Here is a 27,989-nt window from a genome sequence, read left to right on the forward strand (position 1 = left end):
CGTTCAGAGCAAAAGGGAAGGAGAATTACCTTGCTTAAATACCTCCTCTGTGCCTGGTACTTCCTGTACATTAGATGATCTTTATGACAGTCTTTCCAGGCAGCTACTATTATTCCCACATTCCTGATGGAGAAACTAAAACCTAGGAGGCTATCGACTTGCTCAACCTGAAATAGGCCGTGACAAGCCTGGAACCCAAGCCGACTGGGCTCCAAATCCCTCCCTCTCCTCACTGGGCCACCATCCTGCTCTTTGGGCATGACAGCACCTCAAAGGACCTCAGCCTGAGCTCATTCTCCGTAAACAAAGGTGTGGGGCTGCAGCATGTCGGGAAGGGCCGTTCGCCCACTGCTCCTGGGTACAGAGCTTAGTAGGGCCAAAGTGAGAGGACTGGACCAGCCTGAATCATACCCAGAAAGGCTGGTAATTAATGAGATTCAAGGGCAGATGAGAAGGGGGCTATGTTTGTGAGGTGGTGCAGCTTGAGTTGACTTAGAGGTAGGTGTGCATGGCTGGGAAAGGGCAGCACCGAGAGCTTCAAAGGTCAAAGGCACATAGGCAGTGGGTGAAATTAAGGCCAGGGTATGGGGTGGTTTGAGCAAACTCCCATCCCATCTGAGGGAAGCCCCTCCCCGCTCATCTTCTGTCTTCTCAGGTCAGAGCAGAAATACGACGTTTGCCCTCTGTGGATTTGCCAACTTCAGCTCCATTGGGATCATGCTGGGAGGCCTGAGTGAGTCCTATAGGGGCCTCTCAGCATCCTGGAGAGTCGGGGATGGACACTAGTCCTGGCCCTGAGACACTTCTTGGGGATCTGTAGGTCTCAGTTCTCCCATTAATCTAAGGCAGAGCCTGAACAAGGCGGCCATGGAGCTTCCTCCCAGCCATGGCATTTCATGATTTCTCTGCTGCCGGGGTAGCCCGGGAGGTTAGCACCTCGACCTGGTAGGCCAAGCCTGGCTCAGGGCTCTGGGGAGGGTCGGGAGGTGCAGTGGTGACCTGCCCCCTGAGGCTTTAGTTCCTGTACCCACAAGGGACAGGCAAGCCTGGTGGGGCCTAGGGAAGAAGGCTCTGCACAGCTCTCAGCTCTTTACAAAAAACATTTCCACCCCCTGCAGTTCCCTGCCTGGTGGTGTAACCATCCGGTTTTGCTGAGTCTTGCAAAAGTGAATGATGGCCCAAGTCACTCAGCTAATAAGTGGCTGAACCTGTGTTTAATCCCAGGTCTGCCTGACTCCAAACTCACGTTCTTTTCCTACACTTGCCACTGATGGCATGTGGGGAGGTGTGGAGTGCTACCTAGGGGCCCGAGTCAGGCCAAGGAGGACTCCCAAACTCAAAAGCATCAGGAGGACAGCGTCTGTCCCTCTGGCCACCCAGAAGAGAAAGGGGTGTCAGCAGATGCAGCCGGAGGCAAGATATAGGCAGAGAGGCATGCTGAGTCCTGGCCCTGAGCACTCCCGTCCTCTTGCAGCCTCCATGGCCCCCCAGCAGAAGAGCAACTTCTCCCAGATCATGCTCCGGGTGCTCTGCACAGGGGCCTGTGTGTCTCTGGTGAATGCCTGCGTGGCAGGTGAGTGCAGGCCTGGTGGGCTCAGGACTCAGAGCCCTGATTCTCCAGCTGGCCCTGGTCCAGGGCCAGGCACTGGGGCTCTGGCCTCTCTGGAAGTCCTTGGGTGGGGTTGGAGGGTAGTGAGGGGCTGGGCCCTGCCCACCAGCTGCTTTCCCTGCACAGGGATCCTCTACATGCCCGGGGGGCTGAGGTCGACTGTGAGTCCCTCCTGAACACGACCCTCAGCAGCAGCAGTTTTGAGGTGTACCAGTGCTGCCGCCAGGCCTTCCAGAGGTGAGAACCTGGGCCGTGGGGCGGAGGGACCCTGACAGTGATGGGGTGCAGGAGGCCCGATTTCCCGGCGGAGGCCTTTGGCACCAGGGCAAGGGGTAGAAATGTCATGGCTGTGGCTGATGTGACCAAGGGAGGAGGAAGTGGGGCTTGAGGACCAAACTTAGAGATGAAGTTTGGACCAGAGACATGGAGCAACTTCCCCAAAGTTGCACAGCCTTTAGTGGCCAGCAGAGCCAGGCCTAGAGCTCAGACTGCAGCCTTTGCTTCTTTTCAGCACCGACCCGGAGTTCACCCTAGAGGCCCTGGACAACTGCTGTTGATTTTATAATCACACGATCTGTGCATAGCGGGGACAGAACATCTCTGTGCCTTCTGGAGGCTCTTCTTCCCCAGGAAGCAGCTGTCCCTATCTCTCTCTCTCCAGGCCCAGCCCCTTGGGGAAGCCGCAGGGCTTAGACCCACCTCAGTCACAAATTGGGAAGGGTGACAGGATGAGTGGGCAGAGTGAGTACATAAGTAAATGAGGGGTGCCCCACTCGTCACCACCTTTCTGCTCTCCCATTTCCTACCTCCCCAAGTGTGAATTCTCAGGGTCACCTCTGCCTCTTCTCTCCTCTCTATATCCAAACAGCTCCCTGCTCTTCCCTATCCCCCCTGCCCTGGGTCTCCCCCATTCACTCTTCCTTTCTGCTCCAGGGCCCTCAGCCCTGGCATTTCAGCTGATTCCTTCCCCCTCCTCTCTGGGCGCTGGAATCTTGCTGTGGTTTAGCCCCTGCCAGGCAGCTTCTCCTGGAGACCCCCTCTATGTTCAGAGACTCCCTGCTGCCTTCCTCCATAGCACTTCCCACACTGGTGTCCTGTGGAACACTGTCCCACAAGGTATGCAGAAGTTTCCATGATCCACTGCGTTTGGGAAACACTAAGCTAAATAAAGTTAGGGGTTTTTTGTTTGTTTGTTGTTTGTTTACTGTGGACTCATCAGTTTGATGTGGGTATAATAGGAGACATTTTCCAAATTTGGCTATAAGAATCTTTTTGATAGAGGCATCTCTTAGTTGAGGATTCCATGGAAAACAATTTGGGAAATATTGGTTAATGTTCAGACTGCTTTACGCTACATTAACTGTAACACTTGCAAATGTGACACAGCACTGTGTGTCAGTGCACTGTTCTCAGTGCTTCATACTTTGTAACTCAGTCCCTACAACAACCCTGTGAGTCAGATACTATTATTATCCCTAGTTGAGGAATCAGAGTCCCAGAGAGGTTAAGTAACTTGCCTAAAGTGGCACAGCTGGGAAGAGGAAGAGGCAGGACTTGAATCCCCGCCATCCAGTTCCACAAGCTGTGGTGTTTCATCTCTCTGCTAGGCTGCTAACGTGCAAGGAGCTCGGTTGTGTGACTTGCTCTTACCCCCTCTGCTTGCCTTTTCTCCCCAGCCCAATCCCTCTGCTCCAGTAGGTCAGGCATCTGATGTGTTTTCCCTGCCTGTGAGCCTTTGTTTCTGGAGTTCCTGTCACCCAGCACATCCTGCCCTATGCTCCTCCCACCTCTATCCTCATTTCCCCAGCAGCTTTGGCTGCGGTGAACTGCAGTGCACCTGTCCCTGAGGCCACAGGGCCCCTGTTCCCTCACCCACCTCTGTTGGATCAAGCTTCCCAGCTGGGGCCTGAGGCATAGGCAATATGGAGCCTGATCAGCAGTTACCCTGCTCGGTCAAGGATTTGGGCTCTACTGGGCGCTGGTCTTGCTCCTTGTGACCCTCACAGGCTGGCCCTGGGTCCCTTACTCAGGGCCCGAGTCCTTGCCCTTAGCTCTGCACAGCAGAGTCTTGGCCTGACTCCCATACCCCATGGCTAGCCTCTTGCCTTGCTCCCTGCAGCCCCCCACTCAGCTCCTATCCCTGCCCCAACTCCCCTTGAGCTGTCACAGGACACCCTCCTGATGTGGACTGCACAACTGTCTCCTAGTATTGGGTGCCAGCCCCTGCCCTGCCTGTCTGTTAGGGCATGGAGCCACCTAAAGACTCACCCTGCCCTCCTTCCCTGGACCACCTGCATACTCATCACCTGGCCAGTCTCATTCCCTGGAAGACTGTAAGCCCCTTGGAGACAGGACTCAGAATGCTTCTGTTTTCTCTCATGGTACTCAGCATGATGTTGGGCCTGTGAAAGGTGTTAAATAAATGTTTATGGAATTGAGTTGCAACTTCTCTCAGAGGCACCAGCCTGCATGCCATGCTATATATGTACAGATTGCTTTCAGCTCAAGAGCTGTTCTGATCCAGGGGACAGGCACAGAATTAAGGTCTCCTTGGTCTCGAGCAGCAGACTCTCATCCTCTCCTGCACCCACCATGCTCCTTCTTCCTCTTTCGCACCTGCAGAAGCTGGGAGCCCCTTGAGGGTGGGACTGCAAAAATACACTGCTTAGAGAAGGCACTGATGCTAGTACCAGGTGCCTGTGCTTAAATGCATCCTAAGCAGCAGCTTCTGAGTCAGGATTGGCCCAGATGCCTCCACTCACCCCGCCCACAGCCATGACAGGCATTGCTAATCAATCACAGCACTCCTTGCACTGAATCCAGAAGGGGCTTCAGAATCCATATCAGCTCAGTGCTGGATGAGCCCACCACAAAGTAATTCTAGGCACCTTTTCTAGGTGGCACACTATTTGCCACTCCTGTGCTAAGAAACAGACCCTAAGAACCCAAACTGCCATTGATTTTGCCTCACTGGCCTGTGAAGGTCTAAGGTTTTTGTCAAAGACTAGAAATCAAAGGGGGTTGAAGCAAAGAGGGATCCTTTCAAAGAATGAATCCTGTGTAAGTGGTTTGTCCATTCCGGGTTTATGTATTGTTTATTTATTCAATCAAGGGGTATATATTGAGTACCTACTTTATTACTTGGCTTGGGCCACCATAACAAAGTACCACAGACTGGGCAGCTTAAACAACAGAAATTTATTTTGTCACAGTTTTGGAGGCTGGAAGTCCAAGATTAGGGTGCCAGCATGGTCGGTTTCTGGTGAGGTCTCTCTTCCTGGCTTACAGATGGCCACCCTCTCACTGTGTCCTTATATGGCAAAGAGAGACAGCAGCTCTCTGGTGTTTCTTTTTATAAAGGCAATAATCCCACCCATCATGGGAGCACCACCCTCCTGACTTCTTCTAATCCTACTTACATCCCAAAGGCCCCATCTCCAAATACTGTCACATTGGGGATTAGGGCTTTAACATATGAATTTGGGGGGCACACAATTCAGTCTGTTAACACCTACTATGTGCTGGACTCTGAGCTAGGCAGGGGGACAGCAGTGAACCAGACTCTGTAATGAGCTAAAGAACTGGAAATTTCCTTCAAGAAGAGGGTCAACTGGGGAGGGAAGCCCCAACAGAGACTGGATGGAGGTGGCTCCTGGCAAGGATTGCTTGAGAGGAGGGAAGGGGAAAATGACTCCAGCAGGGCTTGTGGGGCACCCGTATGTGGCCTGGTCAATGGATTTTTTGAGGCTCTTAGTAGATTAGAAAGTGAAAATAATGCCAGAATAGGATTATACAAATTGCCATTTGAACTGTCGTATATATTAACACAGAATACACTGTAGTATCAGGTTATCCACTAGATAATGAAAAGATGTTTTTTTTTCAACTAAAGCCCAGTTCAATAATTTAAAAAGCCATTTTTATTCATATTTGAATATTTTTATTTCATATTTGAAAGCACCAAATCCTAGTCACTAGACCACCAGGGATATATCAAATATTTGAATGTGACTGCGTGTTTTTACATAAATTAGTTTTCTTGAAATACGTAGATTCTGTGTTCTTCTATATTTAGTGTAATAACAATCAACATAAAAGATACATTCATCATTTTTAAAAATTTAATTTTATTGAAGTGTAGTTGATTTACAATGTTGTGTTAGTTTCTGGTGTACAGCATAGTGATTCAGCTCTACCTATATATATAATAGTTTGCATTTGCTAATCCCAAACTCCCAATCCATCCCTCCCCTACTCCTTCTCTCCCTTGTTCTCTATGTCTGTGAGTCTGTGTCTGTTTCATAGATAAGTTCATTTGTGTCATATTTTAGATTCCACATATAGGTGATATCATGGTATTTGTGACTTACTTTTTTGTTTTACTCTTTCTGACTTCACTTACTATGATAATCTCTAGGTCCATCCATGTTGCTGCAAATGGCATTATTTCTTTATATTTTATGGCTGAATAGTATTCCATTGTATATATATGCCACCTCTTCTTTATCCATTCATCTGTTGATGGACATTTAGGTTGTTTCCATGTCTGGCTATTGTAAATAGTGCTGCAGTGAACATAGGGGTACATGTATCTTTTCGAATTATAGTTTTGTCTGGGTTTATGCCCAGGAGTAGAATTGCAGGATCATATGGTGGCTCTATTTTTAGTTTTTTGAGGAACCTCCATACTGTTCTCCATAGTGGTTCCACCAATTTACATCCCCACCAACAGTGTAAGAAGGTTCCCTTTTCTCCACACCCTCTCCAGAATTTGCTGTTTGTAGACTTTTTTAAAAAATAAATTTATTTATTTATTTTTAGACAAGTCTCTACCTTTATTGGCCAGCAGGCTACTTGAGGGGGATGAAGCAGGAGGAGTGGGTGGCCCCAATGCCGGGCCGGCCGTGCTTCACAGGCTTGTAGGTGATGGAGAACTCGCCTAGGTAGTGGCCAATCATCTCAGGCTTGATTTCCACCTGGTTGAAAGTCTTGCCATTGGAGACGCCCACCATGCCGCCCACCATCTCGGGCAGGATGATCATGTCGCGCAGGTGCGTCTTCATCACTTCGGGCTTCTCCAGGGGCGGCGCCTCCTTCTTGGCCTTGCGCAGCCGCTTCAGCAGCGAGTGCTGCTTCCCCCGGAGGCCGCGGTTGAGCCGCCGCCGCTGCCGCGCGCTGTACAGCTGCATCAGCTGCTCACAGAACATGTCCAGCAGCTGGTTGAGGTCCAAACCACGGTAGGTGAACTTGCGAAAGGTCCGCTTCTTCTTCTGCTCCACTTCCGCCATCTTGTCGGCTCTTCAGAACTATTTTATTTTATTTTTATTTTTGGCTGTCGGGTCTTCGCTGCTGCACGCGGGCTTTCTCTAGTTGCGGCGAGCGGGGGCTACTCTTTGTTGCGGTGCGCGGGATTCTCATTGCGGTGGCTTCTCTTGTTGCGGAGCACAGGCTCTAGGTGTACGGGCTTCAGTAGTTGTGGCACGTGGTCTCAGTAGTTGTGGCTCGCAGGCTCTAGAGCACAGTCTCAGTAGTTGTGGCACACGGGATTAGTTGCTCTGCGGCATGTGGGATCTTCCCGGACCAGGGCTCGAACCCATGTCGCCTGCATTGGCAGGTGGATTCTTAACCACTGCGCCACCAGGGAAGCCTGTTCGTAGACTTTTTAATGATGGCCACTCTGACCGGTGTGTGGTGGTACTTCATTGTAGTTTTGATTTGCATTTCTCTAATAATTAGTGATGCTGAGCATCTTTTCATGTGCCTATCGGCCATCTGTATTTATCATTTTAAATTAAGCCCTGGCGGGATGGCCTGGTCATGGCCTCCTTTCAGTCACATGACTATATGAATGACCTCATTTGGAGAGATTAGTAAAAGTCTACATTGGAAGCCCTTTCTGGATTGGAGACTCCTGTCCCCCTCCTGCTGCCCTCTGCTGCCCCCTGCATGTGTCTGACCACGAGCAAAAGGAACTGAAAGGGCTTCACTCATGGAAAGGGCTGGATGCCCAGAGCATGGTGAGAGCAGGGCTGGCTCTTTCCCAGGCAGGGCTGGCTGTGGCTGCACATGGAGCTGACCACAGACAGGCTCAGAGCAGCCAGAGATGCTGCCCCTGGGGGCACCGCAGAGGGGCTGTCCTGCCAGGGGGATGGGGGGAGGTAAGAACAGTATGCCCTGTAGGGAAGGTCACTGTCATGAGCTCAGTGGGATGAGGCCCAGACAGGAGCCCATTGGTGGGTCCGGGCTTCACTCTGATGTCTGGGAGTGAGGGGTGCATGCAGAGTGGGTGTGGAGAAGGGAGCAGCCTGGAACACCAGAGCCTGTGTTAGGCCACACCCAGTGGGGTCCACTCTGCTGAAGACCATTTCCCCCCCAATTCGTCCTGGACCAATACTTGTATAAAGGACAATATAAGTGAATTACTGGGATAATAATAAAAATAATAAAGGCATCTTTATTGTTACATTCAACACACATAAGATTACTCTGTCAAATTGCTATGCAGTTTCTGAATGTCACTTTCATATCGATACTTACATTATTATAGATCTAGAAGCAGATGTGGACCACACCAGTCCATGCTGTGAATAGCTCTGTCCTATAGCATTTTCTGTTAATGAAAACTCTTCAGAGAATTGTTTCCTCAGATGATTTGTCCTGCATTTCAGATTCTCTAAGGGGAATTGGGAAAAGGCCATGGAACTCTGGTTGGAATCCATGAAACCTGCCTTTCATATGAGAGAATGCATGCAAAATTGCAAGGACAATAGCAGAATTCCAAATAATTTATGCAAATGCTCCCCACTCAAGGAGTGAAGCATAACTCCCCATCTCATAAGTGTGTGCTATGCTTAGTAACTTTCTTCCAAAGAGTACAGTATGGAAATGGGGGAACAAGAAAGGAACTTTGCGGTAGAGAAGTCTGGTAAACACTTCCTTAGCCAGGTGGTCATGGTTAACCTCATCAGTGGTAAGTCCAGTTGATAACACATACCCTTGATATGTTGTGTTGAGAAGGGCACTTCACCTCTGTGGTCCTCCTCCCCGAAGCCCATAACCCCAGTCTAACCATGAGAAAAACATCAGGCAAACAAATTGAGAGACAGTCTACAAAATATCGATCCTCAATAATCCTCAAAACTGGCAGGGTCATTAGAAGCAAGGAAGGTTTGAGAAACTGTCACAACCCCAAGAAGCCTAAGGAGACATGATGACTAAATGTGTATTGTAGGGCTTCCCTGGTGGCGCAGTGGTTAAGAATCCGCCTGCCTATGCAGGGGACATGGGTTCGAGCCCTGGTCCAGGAAGATCCCACATGCCGTGAAGCAACTAAGCCCATGTGCTACAGCTACTGAGCCTGCACTCTAGAGCTCACGAGCCACAACTACTGAAGCCTGCGTGCCTAGAGCCCATGCTCCACAACAAAAGAAGCCACTGCAATGAGAAGCCCACGCACCCCAACGAAGAGTAGCCCCCGCTCGCCACAACTAGGGAAAGCCCACATGCAGCAACGAAGACCCGATGCAGCCAAAAATAAATAAAATAAAATTTAAAAAAATGTGTATTGTAGTGGGTTGAATTTTGTCCCCCCAAAAGCTATGTCCATAGAGAATGGACTTGAGGACATGGGGAGGGGGAAGGGTAAGCTGGGACGAAGTGAGAGAGTGGCATGGACATATATACGCTACCAAATGTAAAATAGATAGCTAGTGGGAAGCAGCTGCATAGCACAGGGAGATCAGCTCAGTGCTTTGTGACCACCTAGAGACGTGGGATAGGGAGGGTGGGAGGGAGATGCAAGAGGGAGGAGATATGGGGATATAGGTATATGTATAGCTGATTCACTTTGTTATAAAGCAGAAACTAACACACCATTGTAAAGCAATTATACTCCAATAAAGATGTTAAAAAAAAAAAAAAAGCTATGTCCAAGTGCCAGCCCCCAGTACCTGTGAATGTAACCTTAGTTGGCAATAGGATTTTACAGATGTAATTAGGTTAAGGATCTCAAGATGAGATTATCCTAGATTTAGTGTGAGCCCTAAATTCAATGACTGGGTGTCTTTATAAGAGAAAGGAGAGGGAAATTTGAGGCACACAGGCACAGAGATGCACAAAGAAGGCCATATAAAGATGGAGGCAGAGATCAGCATTATCAGCTCCAAGATATAGCCCACCCCATGGTGACAAGCCAAGGAGCACCTGGGGCCACCAGAAGCTGGAAGAGGCAGGAAGCTTCTCCCTTGGAGCCCTTAGAGGGAGTGTGGCCTACACACTTAGGACTTCTGGCCTCCAGAACTCCAGAGAGAATACATTTCTGTTGTTTTAAGCCACCAAATTTGTGGTAATTTGTTCCAGAAGCCTTAAGAAATGAATACAGGTATCTTGGATGTGATCCTGGAATGGAAAAATGACATTAGGGAAAAACTAATGAAATCCAAATATAGTATGGAGTGTAGTTAAAAACATATTAATAGAAGTCCGTTAGTTGTGACAATATACCATAGTAACTGGGTGAGGGATCTGTAGGAACTCTGTATTATTTATGCAGCCCTTCTGTAAATCTAAAACTATTCTAAAATTTACAAGTATATTTTAAAAACTGCATGGGGAAAAAACCCTGCCTTGACACAGGTGCTGTGTAACTTGTAAGTCACCCTGTGGGTAGCTCTGTCCTAGACAATGCCCGTCCCGGTAGGCAACCCACCAAGTCTGTGAGTTGATCAATGAGCCATATTTACTCCCTTTCCACCGATTCTTCCCACGGCGCTGATCTCATCTCTCCCGACCCCTCACTTTATTTCAGTCATGTGCCTTCAGCTGAATATGAATTAGTCCTGGCCTCTTTACAACCCCATGAAGCACATCATCTGCTTGAAATTACTTTTGACTCAGAATTAGTGAGCCCTGAGTTTGGACAGGACCCTATATATCATTTTGAGGGTGTCTGCCCCTCCCAACTTTTCTGAGAATTTTTATACCCACTGCATGGATGATCTCTGTCATCATGCTTTTTTTTTTTAAATTTTATTATTTATTTATTTATTTATTTTTTGGCTGCACTGGGTCTTTGTTGCTGCACGCGGGCTTTCTCTAGTTGCGGTGAGCGGGGGCTAACTCTTCGTTGCGGTGCGCGGGCTTCTCACTGTGGTGGCTTCTCTTGTTGTGGAGCACGGGCTGTAGGCGCCCAGGCTTCAGTAGTTGTGGCACGTGGGCTCAGTAGTTGTGGCTCACGGGCTCTAGAGTGCAGGCTCAGTAGTTGTGGCGCACAGGCTTAGTTGCTCCGCGGCATGTGGGATCTTCCCAGACCAGGGCTCAAACCCGTGTTCCCTGCATTGGCAGGCAGATTCTTAACCACTGCGCCACCAGGGAAGCCCTGTCATCATGCTTTTATGTTTGAATCACAAGACTCCACCCCCATGACCATCGTTGATTGAACAAGTACTGAATACCTGACTCAGGAGAAGCAAAGCTACAGTCTTGCCAATGGTCTTTCAGATTCTTGGGAAAGAGTTCAAACTGAAAAAAAAAAAGAAAAAGAAAAAGAAACAGAGCTGAAAGCTGAGTCACCACAGTGGGCCTGGCTTGGAGCTGATCTCATTCCCACCCTTCCTACAGCCTAGTTGCTCAACTTTTCCTCTGATTCAATGAGAGCTGAATTCTTTCCAGAATCCCCTCTAACCTGAGCTAATGTGAGAAGGTTCTTATTACTCTGCAATCAAGAGGATGCTGCCTAGGAGAGCCACATTGTCAAACTCCCCATTCTGCTTGGAATCAAGTGGTCATCATCATTTGCTTGAATACCATCCAAACAAGAATCTCATTACCTCTCTGTGCAACCCATTTCATATTGGACAGCTCCACTTCTTAGAAGGTTCTTTTTGATTTTGCATCAAAAAGGGTTTGCTTTTGATCCCATTCTGGGATACTCAGAACAAGTCCAATCTCGTGTGTGTGTCTTTTTTTTTTTTTTTTTTTACCAAAGTAATACTTGCTCATTGGTTTTATTTATTTATTTATTTTTATAAATTTATTTGTTTTTATTTTTGGCTGTGTTGGGTCTTCATTGCTGTGTGCGGGCTTTCTCCAGTTGCGGCGAGTAGGGGCTACTCTTCGTTGTGGTGCGTGGACCTCTCATTGTCGTGGCTTCTCTTGTTGCAGAGCATGGTCTCTAGGCACGTGGGCTTCAGTAGTTGTGGCACGTGGGCTCAGTAGTTGTGGCTCGTGGGCTCTAGAGCTCAGGCTCAGTAGTTGTGGTGCATGGGCTTAGTTGCTCCACGGCATATGGGATCTTCCCGGACCAGGGCTCGAACCTGTGTCCCCTGCATTGGCAGGTGGATTCTTAACCACTGTGCCACCAGGGAAGCCCACTCATTGGTTTTAAAAAGTCAAATTTTGGGACTTCCCTGTCAGTCCAGTGGTTAAGACTCCGTGCTTCCACTGCAGGGGGCATGGGTTCGATCCTTGGCCAGGAAATTAAGATCCCGAATGCCATGTGGCGTGGCCAAAAACCAAACAAACAAAAACAAAACAATAATAAAATAAAACAGCATTTAAAAAATAGTCAAATTTTATAGAAACCTTGTGGAAATGTTGTACTCCCTCTTCCACAAGACAGCCCCTTCAACTGTTAGAAGATGGCAACCATCCAGTCTTCCTTTCTGTGAGCTGGGAACCCTGAGTTCTTTTAGTTGTTACTCACATAGCATATAATAGTTTCAAAAATTGCCCCAGATCTGATCCGTAGTTGTTCTGTACTCATATACAGACAGTTCATGAGTCATGAGCAAATCCAAGGTTGAAGCCAGAACACAGGGTGGTAAATATGATCTCATGGGTGTAACCAAGATGGTGTGTTAGGACTAAAGACTGGATATAGCCTTGGGGAGGTATTTAAAAGAGGCAGATCTATTAGGAAGGAAGAGTGTTTTAAGAAGTTACATGCGCCTGTGCTCCGCAGCGGGAGAGGCCACGATAGTGAGAGGCCCGTGCACCGCGATGAAGAGTGGCCCCCACTTGCCGCAACTAGAGAGAGCCCTCACACAGAAACGAAGACCCAACACAGCCATAAATGAATAAATAAATAAATAAATAAATAAAAAATTAAAAAAAAAAAATCTTTAAAAAAAAAAAATAATAAAAAAAAAGAAGTTACATGCCTGGGGCTTCCCTGGTGGCGCAGTGGTTGAGAATCTGCCTGCCGATGCAGGGGACACGGGTTCGAGCCCTGGTCTGGGAAGATCCCACATGCCGCAGAGCAACTGGGCCCGTGAGCCACAACTACTGAGCCTGCGCATCTGGAGCCTGTGCTCCACAACAAGAGAGGCCACGATAGTGAGAGGCCCGCGCACCGCAATGAAGAGTGGCCCCCGCTTGCTGCAACTGGAGAAAGCTCTCACACAGAAATGAAGACCCAACACAGCCAAAAATAAATAAATAAATAATTAATTAAAAAAAAAAAAAAAAAAGAAGTTACATGCCTGCTTTAGAAATCCTCAAAGCTGAGGGCTTGCGTGTTGAGAGTGAAACACCAGGAGGAGTTGTCGTGGATGCAGAGAATGGAAGAAAGTCCTGGCCTAGATCACAAAGGGGACCAGAGATAGGATAAGAATGGTGTGGATGAGACCTCATCTACTGGGACATCTATTAGGACTCCTACTTACCCACCATCAAGGGTACAACAAGTTCCTAACTTGCCTGGGAAGTGATTTCCATTCCAGACGTGGAGGGGAATTGCTGCTTTGGACCAAGTTCTGACAAAGACGTGGAATGGTGAAGTGGGAGTAACCGTGCCAACAGGGACTTTGTGAGTGGAAGTGAAGGAGAGGCTGACATAGCCAGGCACTTATTCCACACTTGAAAGTACAGGCATTCAAGAAGAAGACTCTGAGTGGAAAGTCAGAATGGAACTCTAGTTCTGCTCTAGTAAAATATCCCAATGAGGAAGGGAAGGCAGAGATGACAGAAGAAATCAGCACGGTTATAAGTGAATATCAGGAACCTGGCTTACAAGAATTGAATTTCAATATAACAGGCACCAAAATCTGACTGAAGGACACATGACCCAGCGTAGGAAAGATAGTTGGTTGTCCTCCAATAGTCTGTCTCCCCTTTTTCCCTTTAGTTATAACTACATATCTAACTGAGCCAGTGGCCTACCTTAAAGACTACATTTCTCAGTCTTCCTTGCAGCTAGGTGTGGCCATGTGACTAAGGTCTAATCAATGGAGTGTGAGAAGTCAAGCAGGCAGCTTCCAGATCATGCCCTTTGAGAAGGGGCCAGCAAAATTTTTCTTAAAGGGCCAGATAGTAAATATTTTGGCCCATATTATATCTTTTGCAACTACTCAACTCTGCCCTTGTAGTTTGAAAGCAGTCATTAGACAATATTAAACAAATGAGAGTGGCTATGTTCCAATAAAACTGGGTTTTCAGAAGCATGGCCAACGTGCAGTCTGTAGTTTGCTGACCACTGCCTTAGATGCAGGGACTCCTCCTCCATGTCCCTGGTACATTTCATAATTTTGCTCCATGCCAGTTGGAGCACAGATGGGAAGGTGAGCCCACTTAGGCAATGAAGACAAAGGCAACACTCTAGGGACAGGGCACTCACAAGTTAGAAGGAGCTTGAGCCCCAGAGGTCTTTGTAGAGCAATGCTGCCATGACAATGCAGACTTTATGTGAGTGAAGAAGAATGTCTATCTATCTTGTACATATTATTTGGGATCTCTGTCACACACACCCTGCCAGTGGACAAGAAGAGCAAGACAGGCAGGTAGAAAGAGCAGGTTTGCTGCTCTGTGGGGTTCTTGATGAACAAATGGGAAACAACGAATGAGAACCAGCCATCAACCCTGGCTGGTTCTCTGGCAGTGTGGGGCGGGTGCAGTCCACTGGAGCCTGAAAAATGACCACTCCCTCCAATAAAGTCCAAGTCTGAAATATAACACTCACTGGCCACCAAGACTTAAAAGAAGAAAGAGAGAAAAGAAGAAAGAGAGAGTCCTGATACACATGTGAGAGGAAATGGAGAGAGAGCCATGTGGCCAAACTGTAAAGTTTTCCAATTCAGCTTCATGACAGGAGAGCATGAGAGGGAGAGAGAGAGAGGGAGAGGGAGAGGGAGAGGGAGAGGGAGAGAGAGAGAGAGAAGAAAGAAAGAAAGAAAGAAAGGAAGGAAGGAAGGAAGGAAGGAAGGAAGGAAGAAAGGAAGGAAGAAGGGAGGGAGGGAAGGAGGAAGGAAGGAAGGAAGAAAGAAAGAGAAAGAGAGAAAGGAAAGAAAGGAAGGAAAGAAAGAAGGAAGGAAGAAAGAAAGAAAGAAAGAAAGAAAGAAAGAAAGAAAGGAAGGAAGGAAGGAGGGAGGGAAGGAAGAGAGAAAGAAAGAAGGGAAGAAAGGAAGAAAGAAGGAAGGAAGGAAAGAAGAAAGGAAGGAAGGAAGGATGGAAGGAAGAGAGAAAGAGAGAAAGGAAAGAAAGAAAGGAAGGAAGGAAGAAAGAAAGAAAGAAAGAAAGAAAGAAAGGAAAGAAAGGAAGGAAAGAAGGAAGGAAGGAGGGAGGGAGGGAAGGAAGGAAGAGAGAAAGAAAGAAAGAAAGAAAGAGAAAGAAAGGGTCATGGTAGGGTCATACCAACTCTGCGCCTCAGGCTTCGGGAAGCAGGCAGTGGCAAAGAGGCCAATCAGCTGTACAGAACCTGTGAATGTACAGTGACCTAGCCCACTAGTAAACGTGGCCTGATCCATAAGGTAGACTCAAACCAAATAGACCTGCGTTCCCTCCTCTTGGAGAACAGCAGGATGGAGCTAGAAGAAGGGCATTCCTCCCCACTCCTCAACCAGCTCCCTTCCTGCCCGCCAAGTGTTACAAATTGTGTATAGAGCTTAAAAGAACAAGGAAGAGGTAAACTCACAAGGACTGTTTGGAAGAGATTTCAAATTCTCATACAAGTTTATGCTGCCATCTGACTTCTCTCCAGTCACCTTCCATGTCTTTTCAAGATGGGGCTCATTTTTCTTTTTTTTTTTCTTGGCCACACCTCGTGGCTTGCGGGCATCTTAGTTCCCCAACGAGGGATTAAACCCGGCCTGGCAGTGAAAGCACTGAGTCCTAACCACTGGACCAGCAGGGAATTCCCAAAATGGGACTCATTTTTCATCTGTAAGTAAGATAGGTAATAACTGACAGATCCCGACTGGCACCCAGAATGCTACAGCTCTCCCAGAGGTCAGTACACACTTTGCATCCAGTGACTGCATGTGCTTAAACCAATGTGAGTGAGTCTGAGGAGGCTTGGGAAGCTACCACATGGGCTGCTTCTGTCATTCAGCTCCAACTGACAAAGGACATGTGTTTTCCCAAGCAAAAATTTTGTTTTTCTTTCCAAGAAAAAAAGATAAGTCATTTAGGGTTGGGATGGGAAACTCACTTTGTAAACTAAAGATTGCTTTTATCTCCTGAAAGTTAGTTTCTCAATAAGATTCTTTTCTACTTTTAGAGGCATCACTTATTTATATTTTAACCGGAACTGTTTTTTTCAAAGCCAACTCCTCAATTAGAGGAGAAATAAACTGTATCAAAGCACACAGCTTTCAAGGGATCTTTTCTTCCCAGTGCCCTGAGGGCAAATATCTCTAATCTCCTCTAATCTCCGTTGTTGGGGCCTGGGGCAAGCTGGGTTTTGCAATGTCAGCTGCTCTGAGCCAGAGTGTGGCCAAATGCCGGAGGCAGGGACCAGGGTCATGCTGGTGAGAACAGAACCCATAGGTGAGAAAATCTGGTGGCTGGTATGGGAAAGGAGGTGGCCCTCCAACTGAAAAGTTTCATCATTCAGTGAATCAATTTCATCTATCTAAGCTGGAATGAATTGCAGGAAGCTCAAGTCAGCAGCTCTCAACACACTGGTAGGTTTTATCACTTGGGAGGTGTGTCACAGTCATTGATTTGTTTCCCTATAGCAGAGAAAGTACTGGAGTTTATGGACAATTTAACTTTTTAATAAAAAATATATAAATCAGAGTGGTATTTTACGCAGAATTCTTTTGGTTGTAAATGACAGAAAACAAATCAAATAGTTTAGGAGAAAAGGAAATGATGGGCTGTCTAACCAGGAAGTTGCAGGGGGACAGCTCCAGACAGCGGGACTCAGGGGTGGATCCAGGACTCTCTCTGTACCTCTCAGTCTCTGCTTTTCTTTGTATTTGTTTCTTCCTGTGTCCACGGTGACCTCCTGCTGTTGAACTGGCTTCCTCCATAAGGCTGGGATCCTGGCCATCAGAAAATCATGGATTCACATGGGAGCTCACTTCCCTGACAGCTAGTTGGGAAAAAAAGGGCAAATCTTCAAGAGTGTGATTGATCCTCCGGGGTCATATGCCCTCCTCCAGAGCAATCACTAAGGCCTGGAAGGTGGGAGTGTGATGATTGGTCCAGTCTGGCTCTTTTGTCCACTCCCCGCTCTATCACTGTGACCCAGGAGGCAGAAGATGGCAGCTCCTGTTGGACAGCATGCTTGGAGACAAGGGGTTGGACAATTCCCTCAAAGAATGGGGGTGTTGTCCCCTGAGGAAAGGCAGCTATTTTTTCCATATATCTGTAAAGATTGCAATGGTAGCACATCTTTAAAAAGTTTTGAGATAATAGAAATAATGGAAATTTAGCTTTTGAAATAACCTAGAGAAAAGGGACTAACATTTTCTGAATGCTTATTGTGGCATAAGTTATTTGCATATGCCATCCTGTGTAATCCTCGAAAACAAAAACAAAAACGAACACAACCTATGAAGGAGATATTACTCTCCTCATTTGGCCAGCGAGGGAACTGAGGTGTAGAGGAGTGAGGTGGCTTGCTCCAGGACACGCAGCTCAATGGCTGAGCCAGTTTTTGAACTCAGTTCTGTTTGACTTTAATCCCAGACTCTTAACTATCATAATGCTTTGGCTTCCTCGTTAATCTACCCAATGAACAGATATATGTGTAAAATACTTTAAATTATTCTTGTTCTGATTAGTAGTATTGGACTTCTGTGGCCGTTTACAGAGATGGCTGCAAATTCCCTTTCAGAGGCCACTCTGTGTCTCCTCTCCTTTCATCTGGGCAGGCTTGTGACCACTTTGACCAATAGAATCTGGGGGAAACAATGCTGTGGGACTTTGGAGGCTGGGTGTCTCAGTCAGCTTGGGCTGCTATAACAAAATACCACAGACTGGATGGCTTAAGCAACATTTATTTCTCACAGTTCTGGAGGCTGGGAAGTTCAAGATCAAGATGCTGGCAGATTTGGCATATGGTGAGAGCCCTCTTCCTTGTTTACAGATGGCCACATTCTGGCAGTGTCCTCCCTTGGCTGAGGCGGGGGGCGTGCTCTGGTTGCTCATTTGTCTTCTTATAAGGTCACTAAACCCATCATGGGATTCTACTCTCATGACCTCATCTAAACCTAATTACCTCCCAAAGGCCCCACATCTAAATACCATCACACTGGGGATCAGGATTTCAACAAACGAACTTCAAAGGGACACAAACGTTCAGTCCATAGCACTGGGTCATAAAAGGACAGGCAGCTTTGGCCTTGTTCACTGGGATATTCACTCCTAGCACCCTGATCTACCAGGTAAGAGGTTTCACTACTCTGAGACTACCATGCTTTGAGGAAGCCCAAGCCACAAAGAAGGGTCACATGGGGGCACTAAGCCAGCCATCCCAGCTGAGCCCAGCCTTCAAGTCATCCAGCCGAAATGCTAGATATGAGTGAAGGAGCCTCCAGGTGGTTCCAGCCCCCAGCCATTTGCATCTTCCCAGCTGAGGCCTCAGACATCATGGAATAGAGAGACAAGCCAACCCTGTGGAACCCCATCCAAATTCCTGACTCACTGAATCCTAGAGCATAACAGACAGTGGTTGTTTGGTGTGACTAGGTTTGGGAGGGTTTATTATACAGCAGTGGATAGCTGGAGCAGCTCCAGAGTAGGAATCAAAGATGTTTGGTCACAGGGTGTTTGAATTAAGAGGAAGATGAAACTGAGGACTAGTTTGTAACAACCAAGTAACAAAGTAGTGGTTCTTCCCAACAGGGAAACTGTTGCAAAAACCCTGGGCTCCGGGCTGCAATCTCCCTTCCTCCACCAGGTGGAGTGGGTGCATCTGCTGCTCCCTCCCGGCCGGTGCCCAAGGCACGGTGAGAGAACAGGTCGGTGCTGCCAGACTGTGATGACCCCACCCCAGCCTGGATCCCTGGCTCCAAGGCTGCAGAGAGCAGAGCCTCAGGAGGGCCTGGGTGAAGCCACTGCTGGGAGCCACCTCCTTTTTTTGAGGAAGTCAGCGCCTCTAAAGGAGCGCAGGACCTGAAAACAAAATTCTCCTGGCAGGATCTACCATCCCACTACAGAAGGGTTCAATCTCCCCATAATGGGAGCCCCTTCAAATTGCTCAGTTTCCCCTCCCATCAATCGGATTTCATAAAGGGGCATCATCCCTGGACGTCCTGATTCAAGGCTGGGATCCATGGAGAATTCCCGATTTATTCCCTCTTTCCCTCACTTCCTTTTTTCATTCCATTCAAACCAGAGTACTCCATATACATGATTTAAAATGCCAAACAGTACCATAAGGTTTATAACAACAACAACAGAAAAAAAATTCCAGCAATTCCCTACCCCACTTTCCCCATCCCTGAATCCCTCCTTCAGACTCTCAGTTGCTTCTTCTGGTATTTACCGACATATTTCTAAATAATGTACTCATATTGCTTTTTTTTTTTTTTTTTGGAAGTATTGATTTTAGATGCTGTATTTTTACTCCCCGTTATGGAAGATGACTCATTGACTATTTTATACCACTCATGCCCTACTTCTCCTTCTTTCATCCTCCCAATATGGTAATATAACAATTTTTGGTAAATACCATATTCCATTAATGCTTATTTACCTCATTATGGCTATATGTCTTGTTCATTCATGAACCACTATAATTACATTTCCTTCCTTGCACATCTTTTTATCCTTCTGGAGATATCACTATAATTCTCCTAATCTGATATTGTAAGATGCACCATTATTTATGTACCACCAAGAAACTAAACTGTGACACTCCATTGTTTGCAGGATGCATCTCAGTATCAGAAATGTTATAATGTGTACATTTTCAAGTTCATATAATACAATGTTTGCCTCCTCTTTGTTGCTGAGTTTTCTTTGCAGTTATCATTAATTCTTCCTAAATTTTTAAAGAATACTTTTTTTTTTTTTAAGCCAAAGACCTTGAGACCTAGTTTCTGTAGGGTCAAACACATCAGACACTATATCTGATTCATTTTTTTTTAAAAATTTATTTATTTATTTTGTTTTTGGCTGCGTTGGGTCTTCGTTGCTGCGCGCGGGCTTTCTCTGGCTGCCGCGAGCGGGAGCTGCTCTTCGTTGTGGTGCGCGGGCTTCTCATTGTGGTGGCTTCTCTTGTTGTGAAGCACGGGCTCTAGGCTCGTGGACTTCAGTAGTTGCAGCATGCAGCCTCAGTAGTTGTGGCTCGTGGGCTCTAGAGCACAGGCTCAGTAGTTGCGGCGCATGGGCTTAGTTGCTCCGCGGCACATGGGATCTTCCCGGACCAGGGCTCGAGGCCATGTCCCCTGCATTGGCAGGCGGATTCTTAACCACTGTGCCACCAGGGAGGTCCCTGATTCACTTTTTTCTTGGAGATATTCCTTTTGGAGCCTTCCATCCACTGACTCCGGCCTGCTGTACAGCTGTCACCTGGGACTTTCCTACACCTCCCTCCGGTGTGGATCAACTGTTTCCTTGTCTTTCTCATTTTGGTGGAGAATGCATACACAGGAGATAACATTTTCTGAGGCATTGCATACCTGAAAATGTCTCTCTTCTATCATTATGCTAGGTTACTAGTTTGGCAGGGAATGGAATTTAAGTTTGGAAATAATTTTCTCTTACAGTTTTGAAGACTTTATCCAACTGTATTCTGGCTCCCAGTGTTGAGGCTGAGAAAGCTGATGCCATTCATTCCGATTTTTGATCATCTGTATATGAATGGCTTTTTCCTTCCTGGAAGCTTTTAGAATCATTTCTTTATCCTTGGTGTTCTAATGTCATAATGAATCTTTTTCTATTCATTGTGCTGGGAATTAGGTGGGCCTTTTTTTTTTTTTTTAATTTTATGTATTTATTTATTTATTTATGGCTGTGTTCCGTCTTCGTTTCTGTGTGAGGGCTTTCTCTAATTGCGGCAAGTGGGGGCCACTCTTCATCGCGGTGCGCAGGCCTCTCACTGTCGCGGCCTCTCTTGTTGCGGAGCACAGGCTCCAGACGCGCAGACTCAGTAATTGTGGCTCACGGGCCCAGTTGCTCCGCGGCATGTGGGATCCTCCCAGACCAGGGCTCGAACCCGTGTCCCCTGCATTGGCAGGCAGACTCTCAACCACTGCGCCACCAGGGAAGCCCAAGGTGGGCCTTTTTTTAATTGATGTATAGTTGATGTATAATATTATATAAGTTACATGTGTACAATATAGTGATTCACAATTTTTAAAGGTTGTACTCCATTTATAATTATTATAAAATATTGGCTATATTCCCTGTATTGTACAATATATCCTTGTAGCTTATTTTATACCTAAGAATTTATACCTCTAATTCCCCTACCCCTATATTGCCCTTCCCCCCTTCCCTCTCTCCACTGGTAACCACTAGTTTGTTCTCTATATCTGTGTCTGCTTTTTTGTTATATTCACTAGTTTGTTGTATTTTTTAGGTTCCACATATAAGTGATATCATACAATATTTGTCTTTGTCTGACTTATTTCACTTAGCATCATGCCCTCCAACTCCATCCATTGTGCTGCAAATGGCAAAATGTCATTCTTGTTTACGGCTGACTAGTATTCCACTGTGTGTGTGTCACACACAGTGGAATACTAGGTCTCACATCTTCCTTATCCATTCATCTATTGATATGGGTACTTCCATACCTTGGCAATTGTAAATAATGCTGCGATGAACATTGGGGGTATGTGTATCTTTTCAAGGTGGGCCTTTCAATCTGCAAATTTGTGTCATTGAGCTCTGGGAAGTTTTGTTTTGTTTTGTTTTTAAATTTATTTATTTATTTTTGGCTGCATTGGGTCTTTGTTGCTGCGGGTTTTCTCTAGTTGAGGTGAGTGGGGGCTACTCTTCATTGCAGTGCGCGGGCTTCTCATTGTGGTGGCTTCTCTCATCGCCAAGCGCGGGCTCTAGGCACACGGGCTTCAGTAGTTGTGGCTCACGGACTCTAGAGCATGGGCTCAGTAGTTGTGGCACACAGGCTTGGTTGCTCCGTGGCATGTGGGCTCTTCCCGGACCAGGGATCGAACCCGTGTCCCTTGCATTGGCAGGCGGTTTCTTAACCACTGCACCACCGGGGAAGTCCTCTGGGAAGTTTTTTTATCATTCCCTGATAATTTTCTTTCACTTCCTCTATTCTTTTTTTGCGGAACTATAATTTGACTGTTGGACCCTCTGGATTTATCGTCTACTTTTCTTACCTTTCTTCCGTGGTCTCTTTGTTTGTGATTTTGTTTGCTTTCTGGAAATTGTCCTTAAACTTAAATTCCAGCTTCTCTCTCAACTTTTTTCCTGCTGCCATGATTTTAATTTTCAAATGTTTCTTCCTTATGATTAGATTTTCTTTGTTTTTAGCATCTTGTTTCTGTTTCATGGGTGTAATACCATTCCCTATGTCTCTGAAGATATTAATCATTCTAAGGCATTTTTCTCTGTCCATCTGTGTTGTCTCTGGGCCCTCCATTCCTTTTTGTTTTGTTTTTTAATTTATTTTTATTTATTTATTTATTTATTTATTATTTATTATTTATTTATTTATTTTTGGCTGTGTTGGGTCTTCGTTGCTGCACTTGGGCTTTCTCTAATTGCGGCGAGCTGGGGCTGTTCTTCATTGCGGTATGCAGGCTTCTCATTGTGGTGGCTTCTCTTGTTGTGGAGCACAGGCTCTAGGTGTACGGGCTTCAGTAGTTGTGGCACGTGGGCTCAGTAGTTGTGGCTCGCAGGCTCTAGAGCGCAGGCTCAGTAGTTGTGGCGCACGGGCTGAGCTGCTCCGCGGCATGTGGGGTCTTCCCGGACCAGGGCTCGAACCTGTGTCCCCTGCATTGGCAGGCGAATTCTTAATCACTGCACCACCAGGGAAGCCCTTGTTTTGTCTATTTTTACTTCTGTCTTCCATATTAGATGTTTTCTTCAGATATCTGGTGATCCTTTGTTTTTCATTCATACTTATTTTTCTTTCTTTTGTTTTTGTTTTTGTTTTTTTGGCTGCTCCACTTGGCTTGTGGGATCTTAGTTCCCTGACCAGGGATCGAACCCATGCCCCCTGCAGTGGAAGTGCAGAGTCCTAACAATTGGACCGCCAGAGAATTCCCTTTCATTCATACTTAACAATGAGACCCTGAAGAGTTGTTTGGATACTGGGGGCTGTGAGGAATAAAGCTTATCAATTGGTGGGGCTCACTGTGGGGTAATTGGGCCAGGATCAGACATCTCACTGGGGGAACTTCGAAATGTCCTTACTTATAGATCCCTTTCCTGGGGTCATTGTGTTTCTCTAGAGAAGAATGTTCCAGGGTCTTGCCTGAGGTGTATCCATCGGGCAGAGAGAATTCTGGAAATGGAGTGGCACAAAGAGGGAGGAGGTGGTGCTCACCATTTAGCTTATAAACTCTCACTTAATCCCTCTTGTAAAATACAGAACCTCGGGACTTCCCTGGCGGTCCAGTGGTTAAGACTTCACCTTCCAATGCAGGGGGTGCAGGTTCAATCTCTGGTCAGGGAGCTAGGATCCCACATGCCTCGTGGCTAAAAAAACAGAACATAAAACAGAAGCAATATTGTAACAAATTCAATAAAGACTTTAAAAATGGTCCACATCAAAAAAAAAAAATCTATTAAAAAAAATTACAGAGCTTCATCTCTTCCACTATACCTGTTTCCCTGATTCATCCTCTCCTCAGAATAAAACTCCAGTTTCCTGTGTGTGCGTTGGGGGCTGGGGCAATCACGGGGCTGCACGGGGTGGGCTAGTGGCCTGGGGCTCTCGCTTCCAACGTGGCCCCTGTCTTCGGCCCCACCTCCACTCCCACCTTCTGCGGGAACAGGTGCCTCTGATTCCTCCTTGGCCCGCCTTCTCATCTCTGCCACCTTCTCCTTCTGCTTCTCATCTTCCAAAACTTTAACATCTCTTCCCTCTGTTGTTGCTGCTCTCGTTCTCTTTGTCCTTACCATTTCATCAATATCTTATTTCTCTCTTGTATTTTTAGTGGGGTTTTGAGAGAAAACAGCTGAATGCATGTGCTCAATCCACCACGTTTAGCTAGCAGACCGGAGTCTACTCTGCAGGGGCAGAAGAGCAGAGCGAAGTGAGAGTGTGGGCTCCAGAGCCAGGCACACCTATGGTTGAGTTCTGGCTTCACTTCTTCACATCCCTGTGTGACCTTGGGCAACATAATGAACCTCTCTGAGCCTCAGATTTCTCATCAGTAAAATGTGACTAAAATCACCTCTTCACTCACAGAGGTGTTGTGAGCACTAACGCTGATAAGACAGGATTTTCACCCAGCCCTGTTTGAGTGCAAGGCCATGCTCTGAGCCATCAAACCAGACTGCTTCCCTAGAGAATGAGTCAGAGACGGGCTTCTCTTCCAGCCTGGGCCCCACGATGAAGAAGACACATGGAACAGAGCAACCCCCAAGCTGACTTATGTTGTGAGTGAGAGAGAAATCTTTTTTTTTTTTAATTGTGAATAGTCTATTTAAGAAAAAAGTCTTTAACAAATTGAAATGACAAAATTAATCTATTACAACTCCAAATTGCATGTTTAATTTGTAAGAGAGTTCATAGCAATGCCAAATCCCATATAAACATTGTGTTCACACTATGTATTTGTTATGGTAACAACTATTGGGTTAAAAATGTATTCAGGGACTTCCCTGGTGGTCCATTGGGTAAGACTCTGCGCTCCCAATGCAGGGGGCCCAGGTTCGATCCATGGTCGGGGAACTAGATGCCTCATGCCACAGCTGAAAAAAAAGATCCCGCACGTTGCAACTAAGATCCGGTGCAGCCTAAATAAATAAATAACATAAAATATTAAATTAAATATTAAATTAAAAAAATAAAATAAAAATGTATTCAGTTAGCATTTTTGACTTAGTGGGTGACACAAAGCAGAGCCAATAATCATCAAGCTACCTTAATCTTTATCCTCTGACAGATTAGGTATACTTCCACATTCAAATGGATGTTTGTTTTTTTTAATTCAAGTTGCAAAGTTACATTTACATACGTTTTGTGATTGCAGTCCATTAGGAGTCATTTAATTTCATAACAGTTGATTTTTCTCACATCGAAAATGAAAAAAACTGCATTATTTCATTGCAAGGTTGGAAGCATAGTGGGCTAAACATTATATGGTTGTAAACCACTAAGATTCTGAGTTTGCCTGTTACTGCAGCATAATGTAATGAAAGCTGACTAATACAGCAGCAGCCTAAGGGGGTCCAAGTACCCCAGGATGATGTTGGGTGAGGGAAGCTCCAACCAGGTAAAGTCACCAGGTAAGACTGGCAGATGACAGAGCCAGGAAGTGTGTGAGATTGACAACAGCAGTACCTGTGACAATAAGGAACATGCCCTTCCTCACGCAGAAGAGGCCAGATGATTTGTTGAGATATTAACTTTGTATTCCTCCCTCCCCTGGCTCTTTCAAGCAGGGAGCCAGTCCCTTGGTATTTCCTTGCTTTGGGTATTTTTGGTGGTCAGAGCACAGAAGCTTCTGGAAGTCGATGGCTCTCTTTTGTAATAACCTTGGCTCTATGGAGATTCTGTGACACATCCTAGAAGAGGAAGAAAGGGTGGGCTTTTAAGAGCTAAAAGGAGGGAGAGAGAGAGATTTCTACCCAAGTCGGGAAAGGGGCAGAGTGTGATTAGGGCAGGGAAGGGTAGGGAGAGTTCCCACGCCCTGATTCTAGGCAGTGTGCAGGAGGTGACAAGGCCTTGGAGGGGAAGGCTGCCAGGTACACTGAGGGAGGGCACCTTAGACGCAGAGTGCACACCTCTTCCCTGCAGTTCCCACACCCCGAGGGGCTCCCCAGATCAGCTGAGTCCCCACGCCTGAGGGGGTACAAGGGCTGGGATAGGGGACGGTCCTGCAGCCACTGGTATGACCAGAGGGGTCACCCCAAGGCTTTGGTACTGTCTAAGACCCCGGCACCTTGACAAAACATTGGAGTTGGGGGAGGGAAGCTCAATGATACGCCTGAGATTGAATTTCTTACCAGCTCGGTGGGATAGTGACTTAGAGTCAGCTTTAAATTGAATTAGAAAAAATAAAGAAGCATGCCAGACCGCTGCAGCTTTGCAATCCCTCAGGCAGTCCCTAACCCCACCGCTCGCTCGCCTGCCAGCAAGCAAGTGGCTACCGGACGGGAAGCTCCTTGCAACCCTCCCCCCAGGAGTGGAGGCCGACCAATTGCATGTCCCTGGGCAGGGGTCCCCCAAATCCTCCATCCTGAGGTCCTGCTAGAATGGGCTGTCAGAACATTTCCTGACCAGAGGGAGGTGGGGAAGCAGGGCCCAGGTCTGGGAGCAGGGGAGAGGCTAAACCACCCAATGGTGGGCACGGGGCACAGGGTGGGACATCTGTCACCCCACAGTGTGGCAGTGGGCAGGGCCGGCTCATCTTCAACTCTGGCCTGACCAAGCAGGATACCTTCCTAGGGGTCCAGCTACACTCTTGTCTTCTACTATCAGCCACTGCCCACGAGGCCAGTTCATGATGGGATTGACCCAGGACAAGCCCTGGATGACAGCTGAGAGTACAAGGGCAACTGGGTGGTTAAGAGGCACATGGCCCAGGTGGTCCTTTCAGGCAAAGTGCCAGCTTCTCATCATGGCTCATGAGGACGGTTGTGATCCAGCCCCTGATGACCGCCCTCATTTCATCTCTAGCCACTTCCCAGCACAGCCCCTCCCTTCTCCTAGTGCCAACCTCCCTGAGCTGCTTCCAGTCCCTTGAAGGGACCACATTCTCTCCTGCCTTGTGGCTTTTCTACCGGCTGCCTCATGTACTTACTTGAACACTCCCTTCTCCCACTTAGCTCATTCTACTCATCCCTTAGGACCCAACTCCTACTCATCCCTCAGGACTCAAGCCCTACTTATCCCTCAGGACCAAATTTGGTCTTCTGTTCTAGGAGACCCTCTGAACCCCCAAATCTGGATTGGGGATCTGTTCTAGGCATCCCACAGCACTGATTTTCTATCTTGGTCCTCGTCATACCTGTTATACAGGATTGTTACGCTGCCTGTTCCATAGGCTCTTCTGTAATCTCTTGGATGCAGGAACTGTGTCTGTTTCATTTATCATGGTACCTTTAGTACCTGATGTCTGATAAGGAGGATGGAAAGGGAAAGGGAAGGAAGAGAAAGAGAAGGGAGCAGAGGGGAGGAAAGGGAAGGCTGTTTTTGCCGTTCTTGCCTTGCCCACGAACCTTGAGACTTCCTTGCCTTTGAAGCTCTTCAATAAGGAAGCCTAGCATCCGGCCTGGATGGCAGTTTAGTTGAGGTGGTTAAGGAGGCTGCGACTCCAGCAGTCCAGTCTCCGGTCTGGATTTAGGACAGGCTGGGGTGACGATACCCAGGGCAGCTGGAAGCCACATTGCTGGAGGGAAATTTTAACTGCAGCCAAGCAGAAAAATAAAAGTCAGAGCCAAGGGAAAAGCCTGCATCTGTGTGAGGTGCAGCAGCAGGACGTGCTCAGAGGGCGGGTTGGGATGAAGGAGGGGAACCAGCAGGGACTGCTTGTTGATCCCGATATCTGTTTCCCCCTCTTTTCTTATATTAAGTGTTTAACTGACTATATGGCCACCCAGAATAAAATCGCCATTTCCTGGCCTCCCTTGCAGCTAAATGGGGCCACATGATTAAGTTTTGGCCAATGATATAGAAGAAACATGTTGTATGACTTCCACAAAGTGTCCTTAAGGGAGGGTCCATGCCCTTCGTCTGGGGTGACCCACTTGTCCTGGTTTGCCTGAGACTCTCCTGGTTTTAGCACGGAAAGTGCCACGTCCTGGGCCATCTCTCTGTCCTGGGCAAACCAGGGGAGTCAGTCACCTCCTTCTGGCCAGCATGTGAATGTGAGAGAAACCAGCCTGGAACGATGAGGTGCAGCCACGTGCTGGGGATCGAGAAGACTGGGCTGCTAGATGGGTGCCTGCACAGTGAGTTCAGGCCACTCAGATGGTCCTGAGTCTGGATCACCTGAGCCTGCATCTCTGATTACTCTCTTTGGGCTTTGTTTACCAGTGAGAAAAATAAACGTCTATGCTGTAT

General features: G+C 47.1%; 1 protein-coding gene and 1 pseudogene across 2 annotated transcripts in view; one reads left to right on the forward strand and one right to left on the reverse strand.

Annotated features, from left to right (window-relative positions):
- Nucleotides 1-14,879, forward strand: part of SLC28A1 (solute carrier family 28 member 1) — a 63,758-nt gene extending 48,879 nt beyond the window's left edge. Inside the window, 5 exon segments of the mRNA XM_082388454.1 lie at nucleotides 91-309; nucleotides 656-733; nucleotides 1,475-1,573; nucleotides 1,736-1,846; nucleotides 10,952-14,879. Coding sequence (XP_082244580.1) covers nucleotides 91-146 — 56 coding nt within the window. The 3' untranslated portion in view covers nucleotides 147-309; nucleotides 656-733; nucleotides 1,475-1,573; nucleotides 1,736-1,846; nucleotides 10,952-14,879.
- On the reverse strand, nucleotides 6,412-6,933 carry LOC309626968 (small ribosomal subunit protein uS19 pseudogene; annotated as a pseudogene). The gene has a single exon. The product of its transcript is annotated as a small ribosomal subunit protein uS19 pseudogene (transcript).
- Nucleotides 14,880-27,989: the final 13,110 nt, after the last annotated feature.

Source organism: Balaenoptera borealis (genome assembly GCF_965194805.1).
Source record: "Balaenoptera borealis genome assembly, chromosome: 3".
NCBI lineage: Eukaryota > Metazoa > Chordata > Mammalia > Artiodactyla > Balaenopteridae > Balaenoptera > Balaenoptera borealis.